At 42.5% G+C, this 27,240-nt stretch overlaps 1 protein-coding gene across 9 annotated transcripts in view; it reads right to left on the bottom strand.

Moving 5' to 3' along the window:
- The window catches only part of MAP4K4 (mitogen-activated protein kinase kinase kinase kinase 4), a 491,439-nt gene that overhangs the window by 176,019 nt on the left and 288,180 nt on the right, over positions 1-27,240 (bottom strand). For all 9 annotated transcript variants that reach the window (XM_029604813.1, XM_029604806.1, XM_029604807.1 and 6 more), the window contains exons 9-11: positions 26,699-26,777; positions 23,355-23,530; positions 21,381-21,453 (exon numbers count right to left, since the gene is read on the bottom strand). In XM_029604813.1, coding sequence (XP_029460673.1) covers positions 21,381-21,453; positions 23,355-23,530; positions 26,699-26,777 — 328 coding nt within the window. The remainder of the gene's footprint in view (positions 1-21,380; positions 21,454-23,354; positions 23,531-26,698; positions 26,778-27,240) is intronic.

Below are 27,240 nucleotides of genomic sequence, written 5' to 3'. Positions count from 1 at the left end.
GTGTGACTTGTTCAATAGATCCCTGGATAAGGGTGTGGTGCCTAGTGACTGGAGAAGAGCGGTGGTGGTCCCGCTACACAAGAGTGGGAGCAGAGAAAACGCTGAAACTACAGGCCAGTTAGTATCACCTCAGTGGAGGGAAAATTAATGGAGGCTCTACTGAAGGAAAGGACAGAATTATCAACAGTCAAGAGGATTACAACCTGAGACAGCATGATTTCATCAGAGGAAGAACCTGTCAGACAAATCGGATTGATTTCTTTGATTGGGTGACTAGAGAGCTGGATCAGGGAAGAGCACTCGATGAAATTTACTTGGATTTTAGAAAAGCTTTTGATACAGTCCCACATAGAAGACTCATCAACAAAATGAGTAGCTTGGGGATGAGCTCCAAGATGGTGGCGTGGATTACAAACTGGTTTGACGGATAGAAGACAAAGTGTAATGATAAATGGAACCTACTCTGAAGAGAGAATGGTGTTAAGTGGAGTGCCGCAGGGATCAGTATTGGGACTGGTTTCATTTCAACATCTTTGTGAACGACATGGCGGAAGGGATAGAAGGTAAAGTTTGTCTTATTGCAGATAATACTAAGATCTGCAACAGAGTGGACACACCGGAAGGAGTAGAGAGAATGAGATGGGATTTAAGGAAGCTGAAAGAGTGGTCGAAGATATGGCAGCTGAGATTCAATGCCAAGAAGTGCAGAGTCATGCATCTGGTAATCCAAAAGAACTGTATGAGTTGGGGGGTGAAGGGCTGATGTGCACAGAACAGGAAAGAGAACTGGGGTGATAGTTTCTAATGACCTGAAGTCAGCGAAGCAATATGACAGAGCAATAGCTAAAGTCAGAAGAATGCTGGGCTGTTTAGAGAGAGGAATATCTAGTAAGAAAAGGGAAGTGATAATTCTTGTACATGTCCTTGGTGAGGCCTCACCTGGAGTACAGTGTTCAGTTCTGGAGACCATATCTCAAAAGGGACAGAGACTGGATGGAGGTGGTCCAGAGAAGGGCAACCAAAATGGTGGGTGGTTTCCATCGAAAGCCTTACGAGGAGAGGCTGAAGAACCTGAATATGTATACTCTGAAGGAGAGGAGAAGCAGGGGTGATATGATACAGACCTTCAGATACTTGAAAGGTTTTAATGATCCATGGTCAACAACAGACCTTTTCCACAGGAAACAATTTAGTAGAACTAGGGGTCACGATTTGAAACTCCAGGGAGGAAGAACCAATGTCAGAAAATATTTCTTCATGGAGAGGGTGGTGGATGGCTGGAATGACCTTCCAAAGGAAGTGAAGACTAAAACTGTGAAGGATTTCAAAGGGGCATGGGATAAACATTGTGGATCACTAAAGGCTAGAGGATGGGAAAGGATGAAAAAAGCATGGGGGTAGTAGGCCTGGGGGTAAACTGCATGGAGCGGCAGTTGCTACCCTTAACAGAATCATAGGGTGACCTGCAGTTACTCCCGTGGGAAGCTTGCTGAGCAGACTGGATGGACCATTTGGTCTTTTTCTGCCATCGTTACTATGTTACCCTGAAAAGTACCCCAGTCCCTGCTGTACGAAACATCCCCTTAAGGATGCTGCCCCATCATGCTTCACAATAGGGCTAGTGTTCTTGGAGTGATGTGCTGCATTTAGGTGTACACCAAAACAATGGTTTTCATTAAAGCCAGAATGTTCTATTTTAGTTTCATCAGACCACAAATTTTTTGCCACATGGTTACAGTATCCTGAATGTTCCTTTGTATACTTCAAATGGGATTAAAGATGGGCCCCAGTTAGTGGCTTCCTTCTTGCCACCCTACCAGGATAGACATGTAGAGGGCTTGGGATATTTCATCGCATGCACAGTTTGGCTAGTCTTATCCATGGAAGCCTGTACCTCTTCCAAAGTTGATATCAGCCTCTTGGCTGCCATCTTGGTCTCCTCCTTGCTTTGTCATCACTTTGGAGAGATGGACTGATCTAGGTCTTAGTGGTACCATATACATTCCACTTCTTAATTATCATGACTATGTTCTGTGTGATATTCAACAACTTGCTAATTCTTTTATACCCATCTTAAAATCTGTTCTTTCCAAAAACTTTGTTCTCTTGATGCTCATGATCAGGTCTTTGCTTTGAAATGTACTATCCAGCAGAGAGATCCAAATGGAACTGCTAAATATATCCTATAGTGGGAATGCCTACAATTTAATACAGATCGTGCCAATTCACTTGGTATGTGCTTTAGAAGGTGACTGGTTACACACCAGAGCTTTACGTGTTCAGGATTGCTATGGAAGTACAAGAGGCACAGACGTATCCAAATCAAGCTATTTGATGTTTTTATTTCTATTTCATTTTCTATGGAATTCTGAAGTACATTTTTCACTTGGCCAGTTGTAGGGTAGGATGTGTAGATACATGGTACAAACTCTGGTTTAACACATTTTGCTTCCAGGCAATAAGGCAACAAAAGGTAAGCATTTTGGTAAGGAGTGTAGACTTTCTATACCCACTGTATGTTTCAGGAAAACCTCTTTCCCTCCCCAAAATTTAGCTAAAAGCTTCTGAGAGAAAAGGTACACAATCCCACTTTAACTTATGGAAGAGATTTTTTCACTTATAAATGAACAGTTTTCTAAGATGTACAACCTTATGAGCTGGCCACCTTAAGCTCCTACTGATCATAAATTTGCAATGCTGAGCTGAGTCAAGCCACAGGAAGGGAAATAGCAGGACTACAGTAACTCCATGTGGAAGAGCTAGACTGACATTCTTCTGTGTACATAAAGGTCAAATTATTCTCACAACTTGCCTTTTTCAATATGTATGTACCATGACTGATTGGTCTTTCTGCCTGGCAGTTTTCTCCTCCTCCTTTGAGATTCCTGCTCGCTCCATTTAAACTTGCTTCTACTGGGAGTTACACCATTGTAAGGCTTTGTTTGCAGCTGCCTGTTATGCCCTCATTTTTTTATTTTTTTTTTAACTCGCCAACTCTTCCCATCCTACTTATGGAAGTGACAATTCTTGATCAGGTGCTAAAGCCTGTAAGCTCACTCAAACCCAGCAGGCGTGCACCCCAAGCCCTAGCCAGTAAGAAGAAATTTTATAGCCTGAAAATATTTTCTTTCCACGAATCCTACTACATCAGTCAAGAGACAGTGGGTTATGACCTAATACCAGCAGATGGAGGCAAAGCACACAGCTTTCTCAGCGATGTCATTGCCAATACATAGAAGGTGCAGCATAGAGAAACCCAGTATACTAAACAGAACAATGCAATAAAAAATTCAAAATGTCAACATTTAGAGCCTCTTAGAACGCAATACTTGCCCCAACCTTACACTCAAATAGGAACAGATATTAGGAGAGAAGAATGGAGAAACTTAAAGAACCAAGCATATGAGAAGAAATTCACCGCAACTATTTACAAGACACATGAAATTATGCTGCTACTTGAATAGACTGGCGAGAAGTACCAAAGTCTAACTAATCCGGGAAGGAGGAAGCAAGGGCCACTCTGAGAACAAAAGAACATAAGAAAATGCCATACTGGGTCAGACCAAGGGTCCATCAAGCCCAGCATCCTGTTTCCAATCCAGGCCATAAGAACCTGGCAAGTACCCAAAAACTAAGTCTATTCCATGTTACCATTGCTAATGGCAGTGGCTATTCTCTAAGTGAACTTAATAGCAGGTAATGGACTTCTCCTCCAAGAGCTTATCCAATCCTTTTTTAAACACAGCTATACTAACTGCACTAACCACATCCTCTGGCAACAAATTCCAGAGTTTAATTGTGCGTTGAGTGAAAAAGAACTTTCTCCGATTAGTTTTAAATGTGCCCCATGCTAATTTCATGGAGTGCCCCCTAGTCTTTCTACTATCCGAAAGAGTAAATAACCGATTCACATCTACCCGTTCTAGACCTCTCAATTTTAAACATCTCTATCATATCCCCCCTCAGCCATCTCTTCTCCAAACTGAAAAGTCCTAACCTCTTTAGTCTTTCCTCATAGGGGAGCTGTTCCATTCCCCTTATCATTTTGGTAGCCCTTTTCTCTGTACCTTCTCCATCGCAATTATATCTTTTTTGAGATGCGGCGACCAGAATTGTACACAGTATTCAAGGTGCGGTCTCACCATGGAGCGATACAGAGACATTATGACATTTTCCGTTTTATTCACCATTCCCTTTCTAATAATTCCCAACATTCTGTTTGCTTTGACTGCTGCAGCACACTGAACCGACGATTTCAATGTGTTATCCACTATGACGCCTAGATCTCTTTCTTGGGTTGTAGTACCTAATATGGAACTCAACATTGTGTAATTATAGCATGGATTATTTTTCCCTATATGCATCACCTTGCACTTATCCCCACATTAAATTTAATCTGCCATTTGGATACCCAATTTTCTAGTCTCACAAGGTCTTCCTCCAATTTATCACAATCTGCTTGTGATTTAACTACTCTGAACAATTTTGTGTCATCTGCAAATTTGATTATCTCACTCGTCGTATTTCTTTCCAGATCATTTATAAATATATTGAAAAGTAAGGGTCCCAATACAGATCCCTGAGGCACTCCACTGTCCACTCCCTTCCACTGAGAAAATTGTCCATTTAATCCTATTCTGTTTCCTGTTTTTTAGCCAGTTTGCAATCCACGAAGGGACATCGCCACCTATCCCATGACTTTTTACTTTTCCTAGAAGCCTCTCATGAGGAACTTTATGAAACGCCTTCTGAAAATCCAAGTATACTACATCTACCGGTTCACCTTTATCCACATGTTTATTAACTCCTTCAAAAAAGTGAAGCAGATTTGTGAGGCAAGACTTGCCCTGGGTAAAGCCATGCTGACTTTGTTCCATTAAACCAGGTCTTTCTATATGTTCTGTGATTTTGATGTTTAGAACACTTTCCACTATTTTTCCTGGCACTGAAGTCAGGCTAACTGGTCTGTAGTTTCCCGGATCGCCCCTGGAGACTTTTTTAAATATTGGGGTTACATTTGCTATCCTCCAGTCTTCAGGTACAATAGATGATTTTAATGATAGGTTACAAATTTTTACTAATAGGTCTGAAATTTCATTTTTTAGTTCCTTCAGAATTCTGGGGTGTATACCATCCGGTCCAGGTGATTTACTACTCTTCAGTTTGTCAATCAGGCCTACCACATCTTCTAGGTTCACCGTGATTTGATTTAGTCCATCTGAATCATTACCCATGAAAACCTTCTCCATTACGGGTACCTCCCCAACATCCTCTTCAATAAACACCGAAGTAAAGAAATAATTTAATCTTTCTGCGATGGCCTTATCTTCTCAAGTGCCCCTTTAACCCCTCGATCATCTAACGGTCCAACTGACTCCCTCACAGGCTTTCTGCTTCAGATATATTTTAAAAAGTTTTTACTGTGCGTTTTTGCCTCTACAGCCAACTTCTTTTCAAATTTTCTCTTAGCCTGTCTTATCCTGCTTATCCTTTTAACATCCAACCTGTAAAGCTTGGAGAAATGCAGCAATGACCATGTCACTGCCTTACAAATGCCCACCAGAGCCATGATGATGAATGAATCTGAATGGTCTTATTTGGCTTCTCATATTTCATAAGAATGTATTTATTTATTTTTAAAGCTGTTTTGTTTTTTTTCATTTTGGAAAAAAGTCGTGCTATATTCTGAAATGAAAAACAAGGAGAAAACAAGTCGCAGACCCCAGGGGTCCCCAGAGACCCTGTTCCAAACCCCCCCCCCCGCCAAAGCATCCAAAACTCTCCTAAAAAGGTAATATTAGAGAAAATACCCAGTTCCCATATCCCGCCTCCATCTCAGCTGCCAGTCTCCACATCATCCTGACCCCCTCCCCCCAGACTTAACTAAACCATCCTGGTGGTCTAGTGGGGGCCTGCGAGAAACTTCTCCAATCCTAGATGCACTGGCTGCCATTTTAAAAATGGCAACCACCACCCTTTGCCACATCATATTGGCAAATAGTGCACATCTCGACTGTGACTTTTCAAGACCCAATTCATGAGATACAAGAGCAGATCCTCCATGCAGACTAGTCTCTGAACCAGATCTCAAGCTGCCAGGAGTAGAAGAGACTGGTCTATTTGCAGTCTCATGAGATCCGCATATCAAGGCCTACTCAGCCAATCTGGGGCCACCAACATCACGGGAATCCTCAAGTCTATCCTTCGCAAGATCCTGCCTATCAACGGCTAAGGCAGAAACACCATGGCAAGTATGCATTTGGCCAAAGCTGCACATGGGCCTCTATCCCTTACTGCTGAAAAACTGAGGGCTTGGCATTCATGTGAATTGGCATCAGATCTATGAAAAGCAGACACCAAACATAAGCTGCTGAAATGCATCCTGACTTGAGCTCTTATTTGGCAGGCTCCTATTTGCCAGGCTGCCTGAATATTCTTCTGGCCTACAATATGAGCTGCTGACAAGTCTAGAACATTTTATTCTACCCATGGGAACAGGAGGTCCCTCTTCTCAGATTGCAACACTTCAGGTGCTGCCCTGTCTGTTCACATAAGCCATAGCTGTCGCATTATCTGAGAGTTCTGGGGACTTAACTAGGAGGAGCAAAGTTATCCAGAAAAATCAGATATTCAGAGTTAGCCATATAACTTATCCAGTTAAGTTTGGTTGCCCTATAGACCTGCTCTAAAGTTAGCCGGATAAACGTATCCGTGATAGTGTCTAACTGAAGATGACAAAGCAATGTGACAAAGCAATAGCTAAAGCCAAAAGAATGCTGGGCTGCATAGAGAGAGGAATTATGAATAAGGAGGAGGTGATAACCTCCTTGAACAGGTCCTTGGGTGGGGGTCTCACCTGGAGTACTGTGTTCAGTTCTGGAGACCATATCTCAAAAGGGACAAAGACAGGAGGCAGTCCAAAGAAGAGTGACCAAAAGGGTGGGTGGACTCCAAATGACTTATGAGGAGAGGTTGACCTAAATATGTATACCCTGGAGGAAAGGAGGTGCAGGAGAGATATGATTCAGACCTTCAGATACCTGAAAGATTTGAATGATGTACGATCAACAAACCTTTTCTGTTGGAAAGAAATCAGTAGAACTAGGGGCCACGAAATGAATCTCCAGGAAGGAAGACTCAGAACCAACATCAGGAAATATTCCTTCACGGAGAGGGTGATGGATGCCTAGAATGCCCTTTCGGAGGAGGTGGTGAAGTCAAACAGTGGACGAATTTAAAGGAGCATGGGATAAACACTGTGAATCCCTAAAGGTTAGCAGACAGAAATGAAGAAAAGAGTGCATGGGGATAAATTGCTGGTATGCAGTTACTACCCTTAACCAATAAGCCTTTATACTGTTGATGCAATTTCATCATTGCTCTCAGCTTCAAAGGCAGGGAAAAGAGGAAGAGAAGAATTAGACTCAAGCAGCAACGAACAAGGACATTGAATTTTACAGTCTGGGAAACAAGCATGGGTGTAGCTTGCTGATGTGGCTGTTACTACCTTTAACCAATAAGTCTGAAACTTTAGATGCAACTCCAACATGGTTCTCTGCTTCCATGGAAAGAGGTGACAACGAATTGGACTCAAACAGCAACCAACAAGTGCCCTGACTTTGATTATTTGGAAAACTGATAAGTATGAGGGAAGGCTTGTATGGCACAGCAGATGCTACCATAAGCTTGCTGGGCAGATTGGCTGGACCATTTGGTCCTTTTCTGCCATCATTTTATTTCTACATAGGCTAAGTTAGCCACCACTGCCACCACTATCTTGACTTTTGCAAATGTTCGTGAAGCAGTGGCCAACCTGAAAGGAAATACTTGGAACTGAAAATAATGTTGAAGAATGCAGAAAATGAGACATTTTTGATCTTCTAACTTGATAGGAATGTGAAAATATGCTGCAGGAATCTAGGGATGATAAGAAACCTGCCTCTCCTCATTGCTACCAGCATGGAGCAAAGAGTTTCCATTCTGAAATGTAAAATATGGAAGCTGCTGTTCACACCCTTCTGGTCGGTCCAGGATAGGTTTGAAAGCTGTCCTTTCTGAAAGCCACAAAATAAATTGAATTTCGTTCACGACCATGGTTGTAGTGAGGAAACTGAATAAGTGTTAACAGCTGAAGTCTTTGGCGAGTATTCTGGACTGCATCTCTCTGAGATACTATGAAAGTGTTGGGAACTGAAGCAGCAAGTTCCAGAGAATATCCAAAGCGGACAATATCCAAGACCCATTGGTCCGATATGTGCATCCACTTAGTAAAACTGTTGCAAGTGACGACCTACAGGAAAAACCAGAATGTGGACCCACTGCGCTTCATTGGAAAATATGACTAGCTTCCAAGAGGAAAGACCACTCAGGCTTTGGCTCCCCAAAAAACTGAGCCCTGCCCAGAGGCCAGAAAAAAAGAAAATGCCTGCTTGTCAGGTCTATAATATTTGGAGACAGGAAAATATCCACAGCCTCTACCAGGTCAATAAAAAGATCAAACCATCTTCTGGGACCTTGTTCGGCTTTGGGTCTCCAAAAATCTTCACTAGCTGTTCTAGATCTTTTCCAAACACACACCCCTTAAAAGGAAGCTTATCCAACCTACATTTGGACATGAACTGGCAGCCCAATTGCAGAGCAAGAGGAGTTTCCTCACTGTTATCCTGGAAGCTAAAGACCGAGAAAATTGAGATGATCATAGAGAGCATCAGCCAAAAATGCTGCAGCCAATTCAATTCAGGCTGTATCCTCTCTCCAGAAGTTGCTGGATCCATCACAACAATGCTTGGGCGACCATACTCCAGATTATGACAGATTGCCAAAGATGAAGAAGAAGAAAAAAACATTTCAAGGGGAATTCAATCTTCCTATCCTGTGGATCCTTAAGTGAAGTACTATCCTCCACTGGAATAGTGGTCTTCCTAGTGACAGCTACAATTAAGGCGTCTACCCCTGACATCTGAAACTGACACTGAACCACTTCTTGGGGGAAGGGCTACAACAACCATGTTCTTTACTCCCTTGATGCCATTCTAGCAGCTTGTATTCAGAGAGTACTATTTCTTCCACCTCAGAATGAAGAGGGAACGACTTAGTTGACTTATTAACACCCTCAGTAATGGGATTCCAATCTGGGGATTCCTTAAATTTTGGGTTTTGGAATTGTCAATGAAGATATTACTCGATCATCTTTGTTAAAAAGATGAATAATAAGAATCATATATCTGAAGCAACCTTGCCCTCCCCTCCAAAGCAGCCTGATCACAAAGCTGCACCCTGGAGGAGGGACCCAAGGAAGGAGATTGTTGTCCTGTCCCTCAGTCTTTCTGAATGGCACAGAAGGCCTGATGTAGGAATCTAAAACCTTCAGGAGAAAAATCCTTAGAAAAAAGAATGTCTCAATCCAGGAGACCGGAACTAAATGATCTCCCCCTACAGAAGCCAACACCAGGGATTCCCAAAATCTTGGGGCAGCTCAGAAATACTGCTGTGAAGCAGAAGCAGCTGCAGAGGCAGGGTCTAAAATGCCAAAACCAGTAATTCACAGGCTTCCCGTGTTCTGCGCTCCAATCACAGCAATGCAAGACTCCTTCCCTGCACTACCAAAAATGCCAGACACATATCATGAGGCTAAAGAGCACTGTCCAGGGACCTCCCCTGTTCTTAATATAGGCAGTGCAAAGGGATCCCATAGCAGAGAGACTGCATGCAGCTGCAGGCACCACAGCAACAACCATAGTCTGCTCGCTCCATGCTGTAAGAAATGTGTGCAATAGCCAATGTCTTGCCACTGAGACAGACATTCTGCCTCTCCTGGACCAGAGCTGAAAAATTGGTCAAGTCACCCCTCTGCCTTAGCAGTGTTCTGGTTCAAGTTGCTGTCAACCAGGGTCCAGGAACGGGAAACAGGTTGGGGGAAGAGCAGAAAGATTTTCTCAAATCTAGAAGCATGCTAGCACAACAGACTTGAATTTATTTAAGTACCAAGAGAACCACCTTTCCCTGAGCTCTACCAAGTTCCTTCTGGCACAGGGAACCTCCGAGAGAGTTTGCTACTCTGGTCTAAACCAGGTCCCTGGCTCAAGTGGGAGGCAGGCTGAAGAAATATCCTGCTGCACCACCAGTTTTCCCTATCATTTGCTGGAGGCAGAGAATGCAGGTATTCTGGGTTTCTCTGTGCTGCACCACCTCTATGTAGGTTCAATGAAATTGAGAAAACTGTGTGCCCCTGCCTCCATCTGTTGGCAGGGGGACATAGCCCCACCTGTTTGGACTGGTGTAGCACAATGAAACTGAAGCGATGCCATTGCATAATAGCTGGGACTCCCTCCCAAAGAGCTGTGAACATTGCCATTTATATATCATAATGCTGTAGTTTCTTCAGTTTTGTGTCCATGTATTACCAGCTTTACATAATATGCCAGACAAAAAATATGGCTTGTCAATGCAGCTAATTATGTACTACTGGGCCCAAAGGAATTAATGACTAGCAGAGGACTCTGCTGCCCAAATGTAATGTAATAGTTGTGATGATTGGGCACTTTCAAAATAAGGGTGGCCAGAATTCATAATTATGAAATTATGCAAGGATCGTGGCAGTGTACAAGACAACACCACTGGAATACAAGGAAACATGCCCAAATGGCTCTGTATTATTCAAAATAGAATGTTTGCATTGTATTGATGCTTCAATGCAATGCACAACAGTGGGCCAAATTAAAAGGAGCAATTAAAAAGGTATGTAATCAATATGTTAGAGAAGTAAACAAAAAAGAATTAAGATACCAATCTGGTTCTCAAAGGGGATAGCTGATAAAGGCAAAAAGAACAGCATTCAAGAAGTATAAAGGATCCCCGAAAGGGGAACACGGGGAAGAATATCTGGTGAAACTGAGGGAGACTAAGATAGAAATCAGGAAAGCAAAAGGTCAAGTGGAAGAAAGGATTGCCAAAGAGAAAGCAAGATGACAAAACATTTTTCAGATATAGCAGAAAAAGGAGAAGTGGGATAGTGAAATTGAAATGTGTGGAGAGAGACAAAAATGACAAATATTAAACAAATACTTCCATTCAATGTTCGAAAAAGAAGACACTAAAGAATGACCAAAGGTCGACAAGACTGTGGATGGGGATGAAGTAAACAAAATTCCATTTACAGAAGAGAATGTATGGGAAGAGCTAGGAAAAATGAAACTGGACAAGACCATGGGGTTGGATGAGGTACATCCCAGGGTACTGAGGGAGCTCAGCGATATGTTGGTGGGTCCGCTGAAAGACCTGTTCAATAGATTCCTGGAAATGGAGTGGTGCCGTGAGGCTGGAGAAGAGCGGTGGTGATCCCGCTTCACAAACGCCTCACCTCTGTTGTGGGAAAATTAATGGGGAGACTATTGAATGAAAGAATAGTGAACTATTTACAATCCAGTGGATTGCTGGACCCAAGATAGCATGGATTAAGAACATAAGAACATAAGAAAATGCCATACTGGGTCAGACCAAGGGTCCATCAAGCCCAGCATCCTGTTTCCAACAGTGGCCAATCCAGGCCATAAGAACCTGGCAAGTACCCAAAAACTAAGTCTATTCCATGTAACCATTGCTAATGGCAGTGGCTATTCTCTAAGTGAACTTAATAGCAGGTAATGGACTTCTCCTCCAAGAACTTATCCAATCCTTTTTTAAACACAGCTATACTAACTGCACGAACCACATTCTCTGGCAACAAATTCCAGAGTTTAATTGTGCGTTGAGTAAAAAAGAACTTTCTCCGATTAGTTTTAAATGTGCCCCATGCTAACTTCATGGAGTGTCCCCTAGTCTTTCTACTATCCGAAAGAGTAAATAACCGATTCACATCTACCCGTTCTAGACCTCTCATGATTTTAAACACCTCTATCATATCCCCCCTCAGTCGTCTCTTCTCCAAGCTGAAAAGTCCTAACCTCTTTAGTCTTTCTTCATAGGGGAGTTGTTCCATTCCCCTTATCATTTTGGTAGCCCTACTCTGTACCTTCTCCATCGCAATAATATCTTTTTTGAGATGCGGCGACCAGAATTGTACACAGTATTCAAGGTGCGGTCTCACCATGGAGCGATACAGAGGCATTATGACATTTTCCGTTTTATTCATCATTCCTTTTCTAATAATTCCCAACATTCTGTTTGCTTTTTTGACTGCCGCAGCACACTGAACCGACTATTTCAATGTGTTATCCACTATGACACCTAGATCTCTTTCTTGGGTTGTAGCACCTAATATGGAACCCAACATCGTGTAATTATAGCATGGGTTATTTTTCCCTATATGCATCACCTTGCACTTATCCACATTAAATTTCATCTCCCATTTGGATGCCCAATTTTCCAGTCTCACAAGGTCTTCCTGCAATTTATCACAATCTGCTTGTGATTTAACTACTCTGAACAATTTTGTGTCATCTGCAAATTTGATTATCTCACTCGTCGTATTTCTTTCCAGATCATTTATAAATATATTGAACAGTAAGGGTCCCAATACAGATCCCTGAGGCACTCCACTGTCCACTGCCTTCCACTCGGAAAATTGCCCATTTAATCCTACTCTCTGTTTCCTGTCTTTTAGCCAGTTTGCAATCCACGAAAGGACATCGCCACCTATCCCATGACTTTTTACTTTTCCTAGAAGCCTCTCATGAGGAACTTTGTCAAACGCCTTCTGAAAATCCAAGTATACTATATCTACTGGTTCACCTTTATCCACATGTTTATTAACTCCTTCAAAAAAGTGAAGCAGATTTGTGAGGCAAGACTTGCCCTGGGTAAAGCCATGCTGACTTTGTTCCATTAAACCATGTCTTTCTATATGTTCTGTGATTTTGATGTTTAGAACACTTTCCACTATTTTTCCTGGCACTGAAGTCAGGCTAACCGGTCTGTAGTTTCCCGGATCGCCCCTGGAGCCCTTTTTAAATATTGGGGTTACATTTGCTATCCTCCAGTCTTCAGGTACAATGGATGATTTAATGATAAGTTACAAATTTTTACTAATAGGTCTGAAATTTCATTTTTTAGTTCCTTCAGAACTCTGGGGTGTATACCATCCAGTCCAGGTGATTTACTACTCTTCAGTTTGTCAATCAGGCCTACCACATCTTCTAGGTTCACCGTGATTTGATTCAGTCCATCTGAATCATTACCCATGAAAACCTTCTCCATTACGGGTACCTCCCCAACATCCTCTTCAGTAAACACCGAAGCAAAGAAATCATTTAATCTTTCCGCGATGGCCTTATCTTCTCTAAGTGCCCCTTTAACCCCTCGATCATCTAACGGTCCAACTGACTCCCTCACAGGCTTTCTGCTTCGGATATATTTAAAAAGGTTTTTACTGTGAGTTTTTGCCTCTACAGCCAACTTCTTTTCAAATTCTCTCTTAGCCTGTCTTATCAATGTCTTACATTTAACTTGCCAATGTTTATGCTTTATCCTATTTTCTTCTGTTGGATCCTTCTTCCAATTTTTGAATGAAGATCTTTTGGCTAAAATAGCTTCTTTCACCTCCCCTTTTAACCATGCCGGTAATCGTTTGCCTTCTTTCCACCTTTCTTAATGTGTGGAATACATCTGGACTGTGCTTCTAGAATGGTATTTTTTAACAATGACCACGCCTCTTGGACATTTTTTACTTTTGTAGCTGCTCCTTTCAGTTTTTTTCTAACAATTTTTCTCATTTTATCAAAGTTTCCCTTTTGAAAGTTTAGCACGAGAGCCTTGGATTTGCACACTGTTCCTTTTCCAGTCATTAAATCAAATTTGATCATATTAAGATCACTATTGCCAAGCGGCCCCACCACCGTTACCTCTCTCACCAAGTCCTGTGCTCCACTGAGAATTAGATCTAAAATTGCTCCCTCTCTCGTCGGTTCCTGAACCAATTGCTCCATAAAGCTATCATTTATTCCATCCAGGAACGTTATCTCTCTAGCGTGACCCGATGATACATTTACCCAGTCTATATTGGGGTAATTGAAGTCTCCCATTATTACTGCACTACCAATTTGGTTAGCTTCCCTAATTTCTCTTAGCATTTCACTGTCCGTCTCACCATCTTGACCAGGTGGACGGTAGTATACCCCTATCACTGTAGTCTTCCCTGATACACAAGGGATTTCTACCCATAAAGATTCAATTTTGTATTTAGTCTCATGCAGGATGTTTATCCTGTTGGACTCTATGCCATCCCGGACATAAAGCGCCACACCTCCTCCCGACTGCTCCTCTCTGTCATTGCGATATAATTTGTACCCCGGTATAGCACTGTCCCATTGGTTATCCTCTTTCCACCATGTCTCTGAGAAGCCAATTAAGTCTATGTCATCATTCACTGCTATACATTCTAATTCTCCCATCTTACTTCTTAGACTTCTGGCATTAGCATACAAACATTTCAAAGTTTGTTTTTTGTTTGTATTTTTATTCTGCTTTTTAATTGATAGGGATAAGTTAGAATTTTTTTAGCTCAGGTGAGTTTTTAGTTACAGGCACTTGGACTACTTTTCTAATTATTGGAACCTCACTGTCGGGATGCCCTAATTCTAATGCATCATTAGTATCCTTTAAAGATACCTCTCTCCGAACCATGCGCTGCTGAGCGACTGTCGGCTTTCCCCTTTGTTCTAGTTTAAAAGCTGCTCTATCTCCTTTTTAAAGGTTAGCGCCAGCAGTCTGGTTCCACCCTGGTTAAGGTGGAGCCATCCCTTCGGAAGAGACTCCCCCTTCCCCAAAAGGTTCCCCAGTTCCTAACAAAACTGAATCCCTCTTCCTTGCACCATCGTCTCATCCACGCATTGAGACTCCGGAGCTCTGCCTGCCTCTGGTGACCTGCACGTGGAACAGGGAAAATTTCAGAGAATGCTACCCTGGAGGTTCTGGATTTAATCTTTCTACCTAAGAGCCTAAATTTGGCTTCCAGAACCTCCCTCCCACATTTTCCTATGTCGTTGGTGCCCACGTGTACCACGACAGCCGGCTCCTCCCCAGCACGGACTAAAATCCTATCTAGGAAGGAGTGCAAGGAGAACCACATCGCCGCTCAGCAGATATCGACAGGGGACAGCAGTTTACCTTCTGCCCATGAGACTGCCTGAGCCCTGGTAGAATGAGCTTTAACCTGAGAAGGTAATGGCTTTCCTGCCACCACATAGGCTCCCATGACCACCTCCTTAATCCAGCGAGCTATGGTAGCCTGCGAAGCTGGTTTGCCCTGCTTCCTTCCACCGTGAAGGACAAACAGGTGGCCCCATCTTTGAGACTGTTCTGAAACTTCCAGATATCACACCAAAAGTCTACATACATTCAAAATGGTGGAGGAGGTGGTATTCCTCCACGTCCCTGTGCTTATCTAGAGAAGGCAACGAAATGGACAGATTCAAATGAAACTCCGAGACTACGTTGGGCATGAAGGATGGAACGGTACGAAGCTGTAACGCTGCTGGTGTCATCCGGAGGAATGCCTGCAGTTCAGAGATGTGACGTGCTGAGCACAACACCACTGGGAACTCCATTTTCAAGGTTAATAAATGCAAGGAAAGACCGCAGAGAGACAGCGCAGACTAGTGCATCCACTTTAGGGAAACACAAACTTTTTCTCACTGCTGGATCCAGCAGGTAAAGAGCTTCTAATGTCCGGCCCCCTTTAAAACTTGCTTCTGGGGCATCCCATTCCAGGTCATTCAACTCCTGGATAGGTTTCAGTACTGGGAAGTAGCAAGAGGCTATGTGCAAGGAAATCAGAATGGGATTCTTCTTTGGTTCCAGAGTTGGCTCCAGGAAGTCCCAGCGTTTTCAGGGTCTGGGGAACCAAGGCTGGCAATTCATCTCTATGAAAGAACTGTAACACGTTTCGATACAGTTCTAATCTCGGGGGAATTTCCTCTTCTTCCAAGGGATCTTGCTCTTCATCTGTGCCATCAGGGTCCCCAGTAGGGATACCCTTGGTCAGGCGGAGCATGCCTCGATGTCTGCCAACAGGAATGGGAGAGGGAGCAGACTGGGGTTCTGTCCAGACAGGGGAAGTGAGGAAGTAGACTGCACCTGTACAAAGGCCTGTAGTCCCTGGAAAAATTCCAACCAAGTAAAGGCCACCGGGTACATGCCTAGCCCAGGGAGAATTGGGGTGGGCCCAGCAGAATTTCCCTCTCCCATGGAAGACCCGCCAAGGGGTTACTCAGATCTCGAGTACTTCCAGTTAAGGCTGCCAATCCATCATCTGAATGAGAGGAGCTGGAGTCAAGAAAGTCCAGGGAGGTCAAATCCCCTTGGGCTTCCTCACAGTGCTGACAAGTTAGGACTTCTCAGCCTGACCTGGATTCCAACATGATAAACAGCACAGGGAGCAAGGCACTTATGTTTCTTGTCTGCCGGAGCCACTGGCGGCAGTAACTGCGTTCGATCGGCTCGCGCTTAAAAATTGTATGCGCACAAATTTTGAGCACCTAGGCAGAGCACGGTGAGGCGCACGCACAGCCCTTATATGCCTGGCTTTTCCTGTATCTTACTCCTACTTTATTGTGTGGGTAAGTATGGGCACGTTATGCACGCAGAACATGCACAAAGCCGACACACCGCGCAGACAGACATCCTGTGGCGGGCAATTCGAGGCACACAGACGCGTGCAAGATGGTACCGCCTTGGCCTACCTTGCGGTGTGCCGACCAAGCTTAAAGCAGGGCCTAGCCTGGCTCTTCAAACTAGCATACCCCGACTAACCAACCACGCCCAAGCCTACATACCCGACCCTCACGCCCCTCCCGACTGACACGCCTCTACTGAACTTAACTACCATGACCCCCCCCCCCTCATCCCCGCCCCCTCCCACATCCCTGTTCCCCTTCCTCCCACCCCCCCTCCTCCTCATCCCATTTCAACAGCCCCATCCTCCCCCTACCCCTCCATATCCGCCCTCTTACCTGTCACCTTGTGAATAGTTAAAGAACCTATTTTTCTTCTACCCTCCTAAGAGTTACCTCTCCTTACCCGCCCATATTCCAATCACCTTTTCTCTTCTACTCTCCTTAAGAGTTTATCACGTAATCACCTGATAAACCACCTATCCCAAGTTGAACAGTTGTCATAATGTTTATCTATTCTAATTTATAGTAAAGCTAAAGTTTATCTATGCTTATCTATTCTAAATTATTGTAAAGCCTGTTGCTACGTTACATTGTGAACCGGGGTGATGTTTTTAACGTGCCCCGGTATATAAAAAATTCTTAAATAAATAAATCAATAAATAGCCCACCAAGGAGCTGCTTAACCTGCTCGTACGCCCACCTCCCTATGCCCCAACGGGATTGGGAATGACGTCTGTACGGCGTGCAGAGCAAGGAGACTGGAGGAATTCTTACCAAAACCCCTCTTCTCTGAAGGTAAATCTTCCTTTAAAAATTAAGAAAAAAAGTTACCTGGACTCAGCGCTTACCGGTTGAGTACAGAGAGTCTCAGTTGCAGGGAAGAGGGCTTTGCCCATCATAGCCGCGCTCAGCTTCCTGCACCTGCTGCCTTTTCAGCTGCTTGAGCAGCAAAGTCCATGCCGGGAGCCGGCTACCGGACCAAGGCCCACCTCTGAGGGATCTCGGAAATCACCTCAGGAATTCTCAACTGGTGGAGGAACCTTTAGGAATCACCTCAGGAGAGCGGGACTCAATCTTTTCTCCAATTCAAAAGTAGAGTTTCTTCTTCCAAAAGGTACAGCGATTCCTGAAGGGCTGAGGTCACTGCAGGGGTGTATCTAGGGTGATGTCAGCTTTGAAATCTGACCCAGTCTCCATCAGCTGGCAGGGGAGCACAATCCATTGGTCCTGAGCCCATCTGGCTGCACGCTAGGAAATTTCAGAATATCCATTATATATTTGCATAGAACTGAGGCACTGCTGGAAAACTAGCCAGATTTGTGGTACTTGAAGACTGTAGTTCAACGCCCTTGTTCTAAATGTTGTGGTGTTGCCCTTTCTCCATCCACCTCTCTAAACTGAGACTGGAGGTTGCTTAGATGCAAACAGTCAGCCAAGAATTCAAGGGGCCTTTTTCAGGGACTCCCAAGGCTCTCCCCCCCCCCCCCCCCTCCCGTTACTTTCCCAGAGAATCTCAATCAATGAGAAAATGGGCTACAGCGAGCTTAAGTCAGGTAAAAAGTAGTAATCCAGAGACCAACCCAAACAATTTGAATATACAACCCTTTGTGGCCCTGGGAGTCAGGGAATACTCCAAAGTGGCATCTTGTATAGAGAGTTGACTTCGAAGGCCTGCTGTAAGCACAGTGCCAGACTCCTGATACAAGGACGGGAACAGAGCTGTGTACTTGGGTACTGCAAAAGGCCTTGAAGCTCTGCTTGACCCCACAGAGAGCCCTGGGCCTCATAACTGAAAAGATATCTGTGGAGAACTGATTGCAGATAGGGTTCATCTTTTTTTTTTTTCTGTGCGCCTCTGGGTACAATATATATGTTTGCCATCCCTCCCAGAGTTTACACACATTACACATGCATGCTTCATGAACACGTGCAAGAAAGATGTGGGGGAGTGGTAAAAGTCTATGCAGAAGTGATGCTTGCATCTAAGGAGGACCATAGTCTTCATTGAGCAAATCAATTTCTGCTTTGGAAAAAGAACAGACTAGACGAAGGGGTGCTGGTTGGAAAGCTGAATGAATCAGATCACTACACTCACGAGCGTATGAAAAGAAGCCATCGTATAGGCAAACTTTTACAGTACATAAATAAGAGAGGGATCAGTAAAGTTTTCAAGAGGTGGGTGAAAAAGGGAAAGGCAAAATGGTTTGCGTTCAGATGGTACAACAAAGAGGAAGATGAAAAAGTATCTGGAAAGGCTGAGGGAAGAAGTAGAGAAAACAGAAGAGCAAACATGCGAACCAAGAACATATATCTCTAAGGTACTAATGCAAGATGACAAGACTTTAATATGAATATATTAGTGAAAGGAGGAAGCAAACGTACAGGATTATAAACAGAAAAATGGGAGAATTAGGTGGAGGCCACCAGTGAAAAGCAGAGATACTTCACAAAAGTATCTGAATGAGTTGACAAAAGAACATAAAAAAAAACATGTGCACACGAACTGTAAGACGGGTATGCACCCCGCTCCCAGGCTCAAAAATCCACGAAAACTAGCAAGTCTGGAAGCAGTCAGAGCAATGGTGCTACGTAGTATATACCCTAAATACTGATATTGGGAGACAACATTGGTTTCCATGGGCTGCAGGCAGGTATTTGAAGCTCCTATTCAGGGAAGTCTGACAGATCAATTAATTTTCCTCAGCGCCATGAAAGCAAATGAAATTACTAGTAAAAGAAAGGAAAATGAAGTATCTCTAGTACAGCAGATTACAGGCTCCAAGGGGGTAAGGCTTCACCAAAGCAAGATCTTGTCAAACCAATCTGATCAATTTCCCTGATTTGTTAGCTAAGGACTGCGATCAGGAGAAAGCACTGGATATGATTGTACTTCAATGTCAGTCGAGGCTTTTCATACGGTTTCACTCAAAGCTCATTAAGAAACTGGCAGCCTGAGGTTGTGGATCAATTTGGTTAGAAATGAGCAAGAGGATGTTTGAAAATCAAGTTAAAACTGGGGAAAAGAAGGGTTGTTGGTTGGGTAATTCAGGATCAGTCCTGTTCTGCAATATGAAAATATTGGATAGGGCTGTCACTGGGGAAAGGCTTGTTCTTTTGCAGACAGTAAGATTTACAACAGGGTGGATAAGCCAGAGGGAGCAGAAAAAAAATATTTTGAGTGACAAGAGTTTGGGAATCAAAATAATGCAATTAGTCATGCATTTCAGGTGCAAAATTCTGGGGGAGCAGTGTATGATGGAGATTCACCAGTGCCTTACTCCCACAGGAAAAGGGTGTCAGGATGATCATATCTGATTATCTAATGACTGCCAAACAGTATGACAAGGCAGTAGTGGAGTCACTACAATGCGAAGATGCAAAGGGAGAGGTATAGCCAGCAGAAAACAGTAGGTGGCAGTATCTCTATAATCATGAGCAAGACCTCATCAAAAGCACAATCATTCAGCTCTGGATGCCATATCTCCCAAAGAACATGGAAAAAGTAAAGGTAGCTCTGAAAATGGTGGCAAAACGTCAAAAAAAGGTTCAGTAAGACAAGGCTTAAGGACTTGAATATGTACATCCTGAAGTACAAAAGGAGATATGAGAGACGTTAAAATAACTCAAATGTACAAGAGGCCAGCATTTTTCTGCTGAATAGACATAGAACAAGACATCATGACAAAGCAAGAAGAGACTCCAGTGCATCATAATGAAATATTTCTTCACAAAATAGTGGATGGATCCACGAGCAGTCTCCCAATGAAACTGGCAGAGGCAAAACAGGACTGAAATGCAAGAAAACAGCAAACAGAGGATCCTTTACTTTGGCAAGAAAGAAAAAAGCCGGCTGTAAAGTAGTGTTTGCGGCATTGTAATAGAAAGGGAAACAGTTATGATGGTATAGAAAAAATTTTAAATAAATAAAATAAACTTGCAATAACCACCTTACAGCTGTTATCTACCAAAGTATTCTAAGTTAAACAACTAAAGCAGTTCTCAGAGGAGAGAGCCCCTCATTCTGACCCAGGGAAATCTGCAAAAATTAACTACACATTACAGAACGTTAACATTGGTAATCAAGGACATTTTACTCAATTGGTAAGTATCAGGCAAACCATGAAGGTCATTGGGATTGCATTAAATATGCAAATGCACAAAAAAAAGCTCTCTCTTGAACATACTGCAATAAATGTAGGTCTTCTATCTATGGAATATCAATGCTTAGGCTATATTAGTCTAATATTACATGCATACAAAACAGAATAAGAACAGTGTTACCGAGCAGTTTCTTCTGTTTTATGACCGTGGAAAAATGTGGATCACTTAATAAACATATTCAACATAAATATTCAGCAAATCTGGCCCACAATACCAAAAGTGGCATGTAACATTTATCTGTTTATCTGTCTTACTAATCACTGAACCCATGACTTTGGTCCTTATGAAGGGAATAAAGTAGCAGCACGAGTCTATATACAGAGGGAGTATCTCCTAATACAATAATAGATGTGACTATTTCAACCGTGAAGGACTTAATGTCAGAAAAATCAAACTTCAGCAAGAATCTAGGAACTAAATTGAGGCAAAAAGGATATCAGCAACTGCTTGCTGTATTCTTAATATTTCCCTAACACACACAGTTCTGTTTGACACCAAATGTATGTGCAGGAAATGCATGAATATCATGACAGGAAGTTACTATTTCAGGCTTCTAGAGGTTCATGTTAAATAGACATGATCTAATGGAAGAGTCAGGAAATTATTTACCTTGGCTCTCCTTCTTGTTCAGGCACTTCCTCTTCTTCCTCTTCACTTCCACTATACTCATACTCTGTTTCATCTGCATAGGGGAGAGGAGAATTCATTTTTCCATAAATTTACACAGCCTTTTACCAAGAATTTGCATTGAAATGAGCAACAAAGCCAGATAAAACGGCAAGAGGATTTTAGTAAAATACGACGCTTGAAAATGCTGGCAGCACATCACCAGATATGGAGGAGTGCAAGTCTTCAAGAGAAGATTTCAAGTGCATCCATAGATTTAAAGTGGCATAAAGATGTTTGCATTTAAGACAGGTACTCTACATACCACATCAGATACAACTTGGGATGGCTGTAAAAGTTGAGGGAGTTGACTACCTGTTGCTTCCCTGGTATGGTTAGTACAATCATTCCCCCAGCACCACCTGATGGTGGCTCTGGATGTGAGACATCACATTCCTGTTTTATGGGGTTTTCCCCAGCTCATCTGCATTCATGCCCGTGGCTCTCAGATCTGTGTCAGAGAATACAGCTCTACAAATCCGAGGATAGTTTAAGACGGGAGCTAAAAACAGACAATAACGCTCCAGAATCCATGAAGTTATATCTGTGCTCTACTTAGGTTTGATCCAAAGGCTTTAAGAAAGCCGAAAAAGACCAACTGATCTTCAAGAAAATTTTTATAGTAACGAAGTATCAAACCTTATTTCTAAGCAATTACCCAAGCTACAAGTTGGTATAGGCAACTAAAAGATAAGTTCCTGGCCACCTTTTTTCCTTTTTTTTTTAAATCAACCTTTCCTCTGCTTCAAGTTCAAGATGACCAAAGTTAGGGAATGGATATTAATCACATTTTCCAACACATACCAAACACGGTACAAAGTCAGCTAATTTAGAGAGATCAGTGGGGCGAAGAGAAAGATATATACATACTTCACCCATACTGGGTTTTAAGTGCAATGAGACCGCAAAGCATAGAGAGTTGTTGTCCCACTAGGCCAGCAGGTAAAAAATACTGGGGTACAAGTGTTTCATAAAGGATGTAACAACCTATAGTGTCAATACACACACCTCACACTGAGCATCTCAGTTTGAACTCAAAATCTTCTGGCCTCAAGTCACTGAGCTAAATAAAGAGCTCGCCAAGTTGATGTAATGGAAATGCCCTATCTATTTTAAATTAGTTATGGATTTCCTTGTACTTTGTGCTGTCACAGGACTTGGCAAAAGCCTGGTTTGGAAACACAAAATACTTAACATGTATAGGACTCTTGTAGGTAATCTAAAACTGGAGTTATAATGACACCATAAGAATATAGGTTGCCCAATATTCAAAGATATCCAGATAGAATTTATCTGGCTAACTTAGGAGGGATATTCAGTGGCATAGCTAAGCTGCTGACTATAACTAGGTAAGATCTAGCTAGCTGGATAAGTTATATCCAGAGAATTTTAAATCTAGAGGTCTAACTTATTCAGTTAATTTAACCAAATAAGGCTGAATATAGCATTTATCTTCTTAAGATAACTGGAGAAGTTGGCATGCCTTGATCCACCCATTGCCAAGTGGCAGCCGCTGAACACAGGTAGATATTCAGCAGTTGCCACTTAGCCAGAAAAAACCCTATTTATCCTGCTAAATAGCACTTAAATATCAGCTTCCTTGTTTTTAGGCTCTCATTAGCATTGCTTCAACACAAGGAACACCAGTGGGTGAGTGGAACAAAACACACTCAGACCTAATGAAAAAGTCTCAATTGAACTTGAAGTTAGAGAAATACCACTTTGCAAAAGCAGCAATATTTTCAGGAAGAGGGTGGAACAGAAACCAGATAAACTATCAACTGCTGAGGGTCAGAAATCCCAATTAGCCAACATGATTGTGAGACATTAGGGTCAGGCAGGAGTGTAAAAGTTTCAACACCTGTAAAAAAAAAAAACAAAAAAAAACCCCCTATTTAAGAAAAACATGCCACATACCTTTTTCTCCTCTTTTCTTCCTGGTTCTATCAATGTGGTCCTTAAGCTGGATTCGAACTTGCCTCTCATTTGGCTGATCCCGGATGAAAGGGTGTTTTAAAAGCTGTTCCGTAGGAGGCCTTTGCATGTAGTTTTTCACCAGGCAGCCCTCTATAAAGCTAAAGAACTTCTTTGACCTTAATATTGACAAAAAATAAAAGGGTTAAATCAATCAGCCCTTCATAAATATATTTCTTCTAAACTATCTGCACAGTTACAAAACCCAAGGCAAAAAAATAGAGCACTTGAATGAGCAGTGCAAGCCAATTTGTGTTTCCAAATGTTTCAATCAATTTGAATAAAATTCAGATTGCGTCTTCTCTCTCATTCTAGTCTGATGGTTTTGAAAGCTCCTGCAACTTGGCTACCCCTCTACCCTCCTGGGTCTGAAGCAACTGGGAGTGTCAATGTGCTCCCGTAGAAATGTGTCAGTGGTACTTTGATGCACTAAATTATGAACGGAGCAGGAGATTTCCAAACTCAGGATTACAATTGTACTAAAATCAGTCAATCTTTAAAGAAAAAGAAATGAATGAGGATAAAAGTAAAACAAAAAGATTAAGAGGAGGAACAACTCTCCCCCACCAAAAAAATAGTTAAGTTAATCCTAAAAGGTCATACTGCAGTTTTATTTAACAAAGGTGCTTTTCAAGAGCTGGACATATATACCCACCACGTGGTGCCTATGCTTAAAATTATGAGTAAGTTTGGACATCCAACGCCTCATATATGGTGGTGTACATAAATCCTACAGGTACCTTGTCATTCAAGACACTGCAGTTCCTTGCGCAAATGGAACATAATTCAGGCAAGGTCTCCAATTATTTAATCCCTATGTAAGGAACCTTTGGTTTCCTTACCCAAAAAAGTGTTCTAACTTGCTGGGAAGGTTCAGAGAGATTACTGAGTTGGAGGTTGGGATTCTGACTCCCCCATGCGGCAGCAGCAGATGGTGTGCTCTAACAATATATAAACCCCTGCCATCATCTTAGGATGTGGATGTTAGGCTCTGGATTTCTGAGCTGGATTTTTTTTGTATTTTTTGTTGGACTTCAGTGGATTCTTAAGTTTCATTTTCCCGAGCTGCCCTCTTGTGGGTCAGCTTTTTCGTCTCATCCACTGGCTTATTTTACTCTGTTAATGCCATACTTTTTGAAACCCTTTTCTGTGAAAGCCTAGGTACCCCTGGTCAGAGGACTTTGGGGAGTCCCTGTGCACAGTTAGGCCTGGTATTAGGGAAGATTTGCTGCTCCAGTGGATGGATCTGTTGGTGATGCGATGCAGAGGAGTTCCAATTATGAGTTGTTTCTTTCTAAAGAAAGAAGGAAGTTTTATGTTCACCCTTCCTATCTCTTGTTGGTTTCTCCCCTTGAGTTTCCCCTGTACTGAGTGTGCCTGTGGTACCAGGCTCCCAAGTTTGGAATCATGAAGGTGGGTCTTTCACCCAAAAAAAAGGATCTGAGGAGCAGCTGTGCCATTGCAGAGGAATGGATTCACATCCATTGCAAGAGAGGAGTTCAAAAGTGTCTCAGGCTTGGGAGGACAGTGGCCCTTTGGCACTGTCAGGAGGCTCTAGTAAAATAGAGAAGACATTTAGAAGACCTATGATATTTGGACTTTTCATTCAGTTGAGTAATTGAGACTACTAATCTGACCATTTCATAATGGGAGGAATCTAAGGTCCATTTGGGAGTTGGAAGAAAGAGTATGCTTTCTTCAATTGGAAAAACTGAAAAGGAGATAATTTGATCAAACCAATTCCTTAAAGTCTTTTACTGGAATAGAAATGCCAAAGTTTTACATTCTGTCAATGTATATCAATTTAATTTAACAAAGAGCCATAAACAAATGTTCATCCATTTGATCATCAGTAAAAAGTTGGAAACCATTCAGCTTTCGGCATGTTTGCCAGATTTGAGATATCAGTGCTGTATGTCAAGGGACATATGCAGAAGGACCTTGAAGCTATGCTTCCCCCTCACAGGGAACCCTGGACCACCTAGAAGTATAAGGTATCCTGGAGAACTATTGCAAGTAGGATCAAATCCTTGATTGTGCCCCTTTGTGTCCAATATCTAGGTTTTATCCTAACTCAGTGGTTACACCTACAATTCATGTCACTTAAAAGACCAGACCAACTGGTCACAATTCATCCTGGCAATTACCCCCCCCCCCCCCCCCCCCCCCCCAATAAATTCATAACACTTTGGTGTAATGGAAGAAAAACCAATATGTAACCTTCTTCAGCTTTGGAGTAAATCTCACTTCCTCTCACTGAAGTGAAGTATCTTAACAGTGAGATCTGCTCATGACACAGCATCCGACGGAGGTCTTTGAATAACTGCATCTTGCCTACACACTGTATTACATTGAAAATAAACCTAAAAAAAAAAATCTGAACCTTCTAACCCAACAAAATGGTGCTAATGGATTCTTCTCAGTCAAAAATATCGTGAGTTTCAAAACACAAGATTTGCCATACTGGGTCAGACCAAAGGTCCATCAAGCCCAGTATCCTGTTTCTAACAGTGGCCAAGCCAAGTCACAAGTACCTGGAAGGATTCCCTAGCAATAGATTCCAAGCTGCTTATCCCAAGAATAAACAGTGCATTTCTGCAATTCTACCTTAATAATTGTTAATGGACTTTTCCTCCAGGAACTTGTCCAAACTTTTTTTTTTTTTTTAGCACAGCTACACTAAGCTTTCACCACATCCTCTGGCAATGAATTCCAAAGTTAATTGTGTGCTGAGTAAAAAAATATTCTCTTATTAGTTTTAAATGTATTACCTTAGTAATTCCATTGTGTGTCCCCTGGTCTTTGTACTTTTCAAAAGCATAAACAAAGTTTGCACTAATTATAGTAAAACACCTTCATTAATTTTAATGGCTCATTTTAACTTAGGCAAGTGCAAAAATACAAACAAAAAAAGTCAATAATGCTGTCCTGCTTCTTTCGGTAACCAAGCCCATTTCGGACACAGGTTGCATTTCAGCAGGGCAGCTTAGGCTAGAAGATGCAGGAAGACTGGGACAGAAATATGAAGAAAGAATCTGATTTTGCATTGCCTCAAGTCAAAGTTCATGTCTATGAAATATAGAGTTGAATTAAAAAAAAAAAAAAAGAAATTTTTCCATTTTGGTCTTATACTCAAGCAGACTAAAATCCACCCAATTTCTTAACATGTATTTTATAGAGCACAAAATGGAAACATAAAAGGTGCTAGCTTGAAAAGTTAATATCTTCATGGCAAACAGACATTCTGCAAAAATAAAATGGGTAGCACACATGCCTCCATTACATACCATTTCTTGGACTTTAACCGGGGAGGAGGATTCCTGGGAATGAGGAACAGGGCCCTCATTGGATGCATGTCACAGAGAGCTGTGGCGGGAGGAGAAACACAGCGTTAGGAGGTGCGATTCAGACGTTCTCCTCTCTCAGTTGCATGGTAAAACTGTGCTTCACCTTAGGCTTTTGTTTCTCCCCTCCCACTTTCTTTCTGGAGGTCAAGCCACCTTACTTCCACCACTTTGGGTGCAACTTGATTTTTGCCTCCCCCCCCCCCCCCCCCCGAATACGAGTTCACAATTTTAGCTTTAACAGGTCTCGACTCCGGTTCCAACAGTCTTGCAGCGTCCTGCCACTTCCTCCCTTCCCCCCCCCCCCCCCTCTTCTATTTGAAGCGGTCATGGCTGAAAGAAGGGAGGAATCAGTGCAGCGGAGGCAGAAAACAGAATGGGGCCGGCACACGCTGACCAACCCAGGGGGGCTTCACATCGAGGGGAATTGGCAGGGTTAATAGAACAACAAGTGTAACAGGGGAAATAAAAAAAATAAATAAAAT

This window comes from Rhinatrema bivittatum, chromosome 5 (assembly GCF_901001135.1).
Source record: "Rhinatrema bivittatum chromosome 5, aRhiBiv1.1, whole genome shotgun sequence".
Lineage (NCBI taxonomy): Eukaryota > Metazoa > Chordata > Amphibia > Gymnophiona > Rhinatrematidae > Rhinatrema > Rhinatrema bivittatum.
This window is presented reverse-complemented; position numbering and strand designations above follow the sequence as displayed.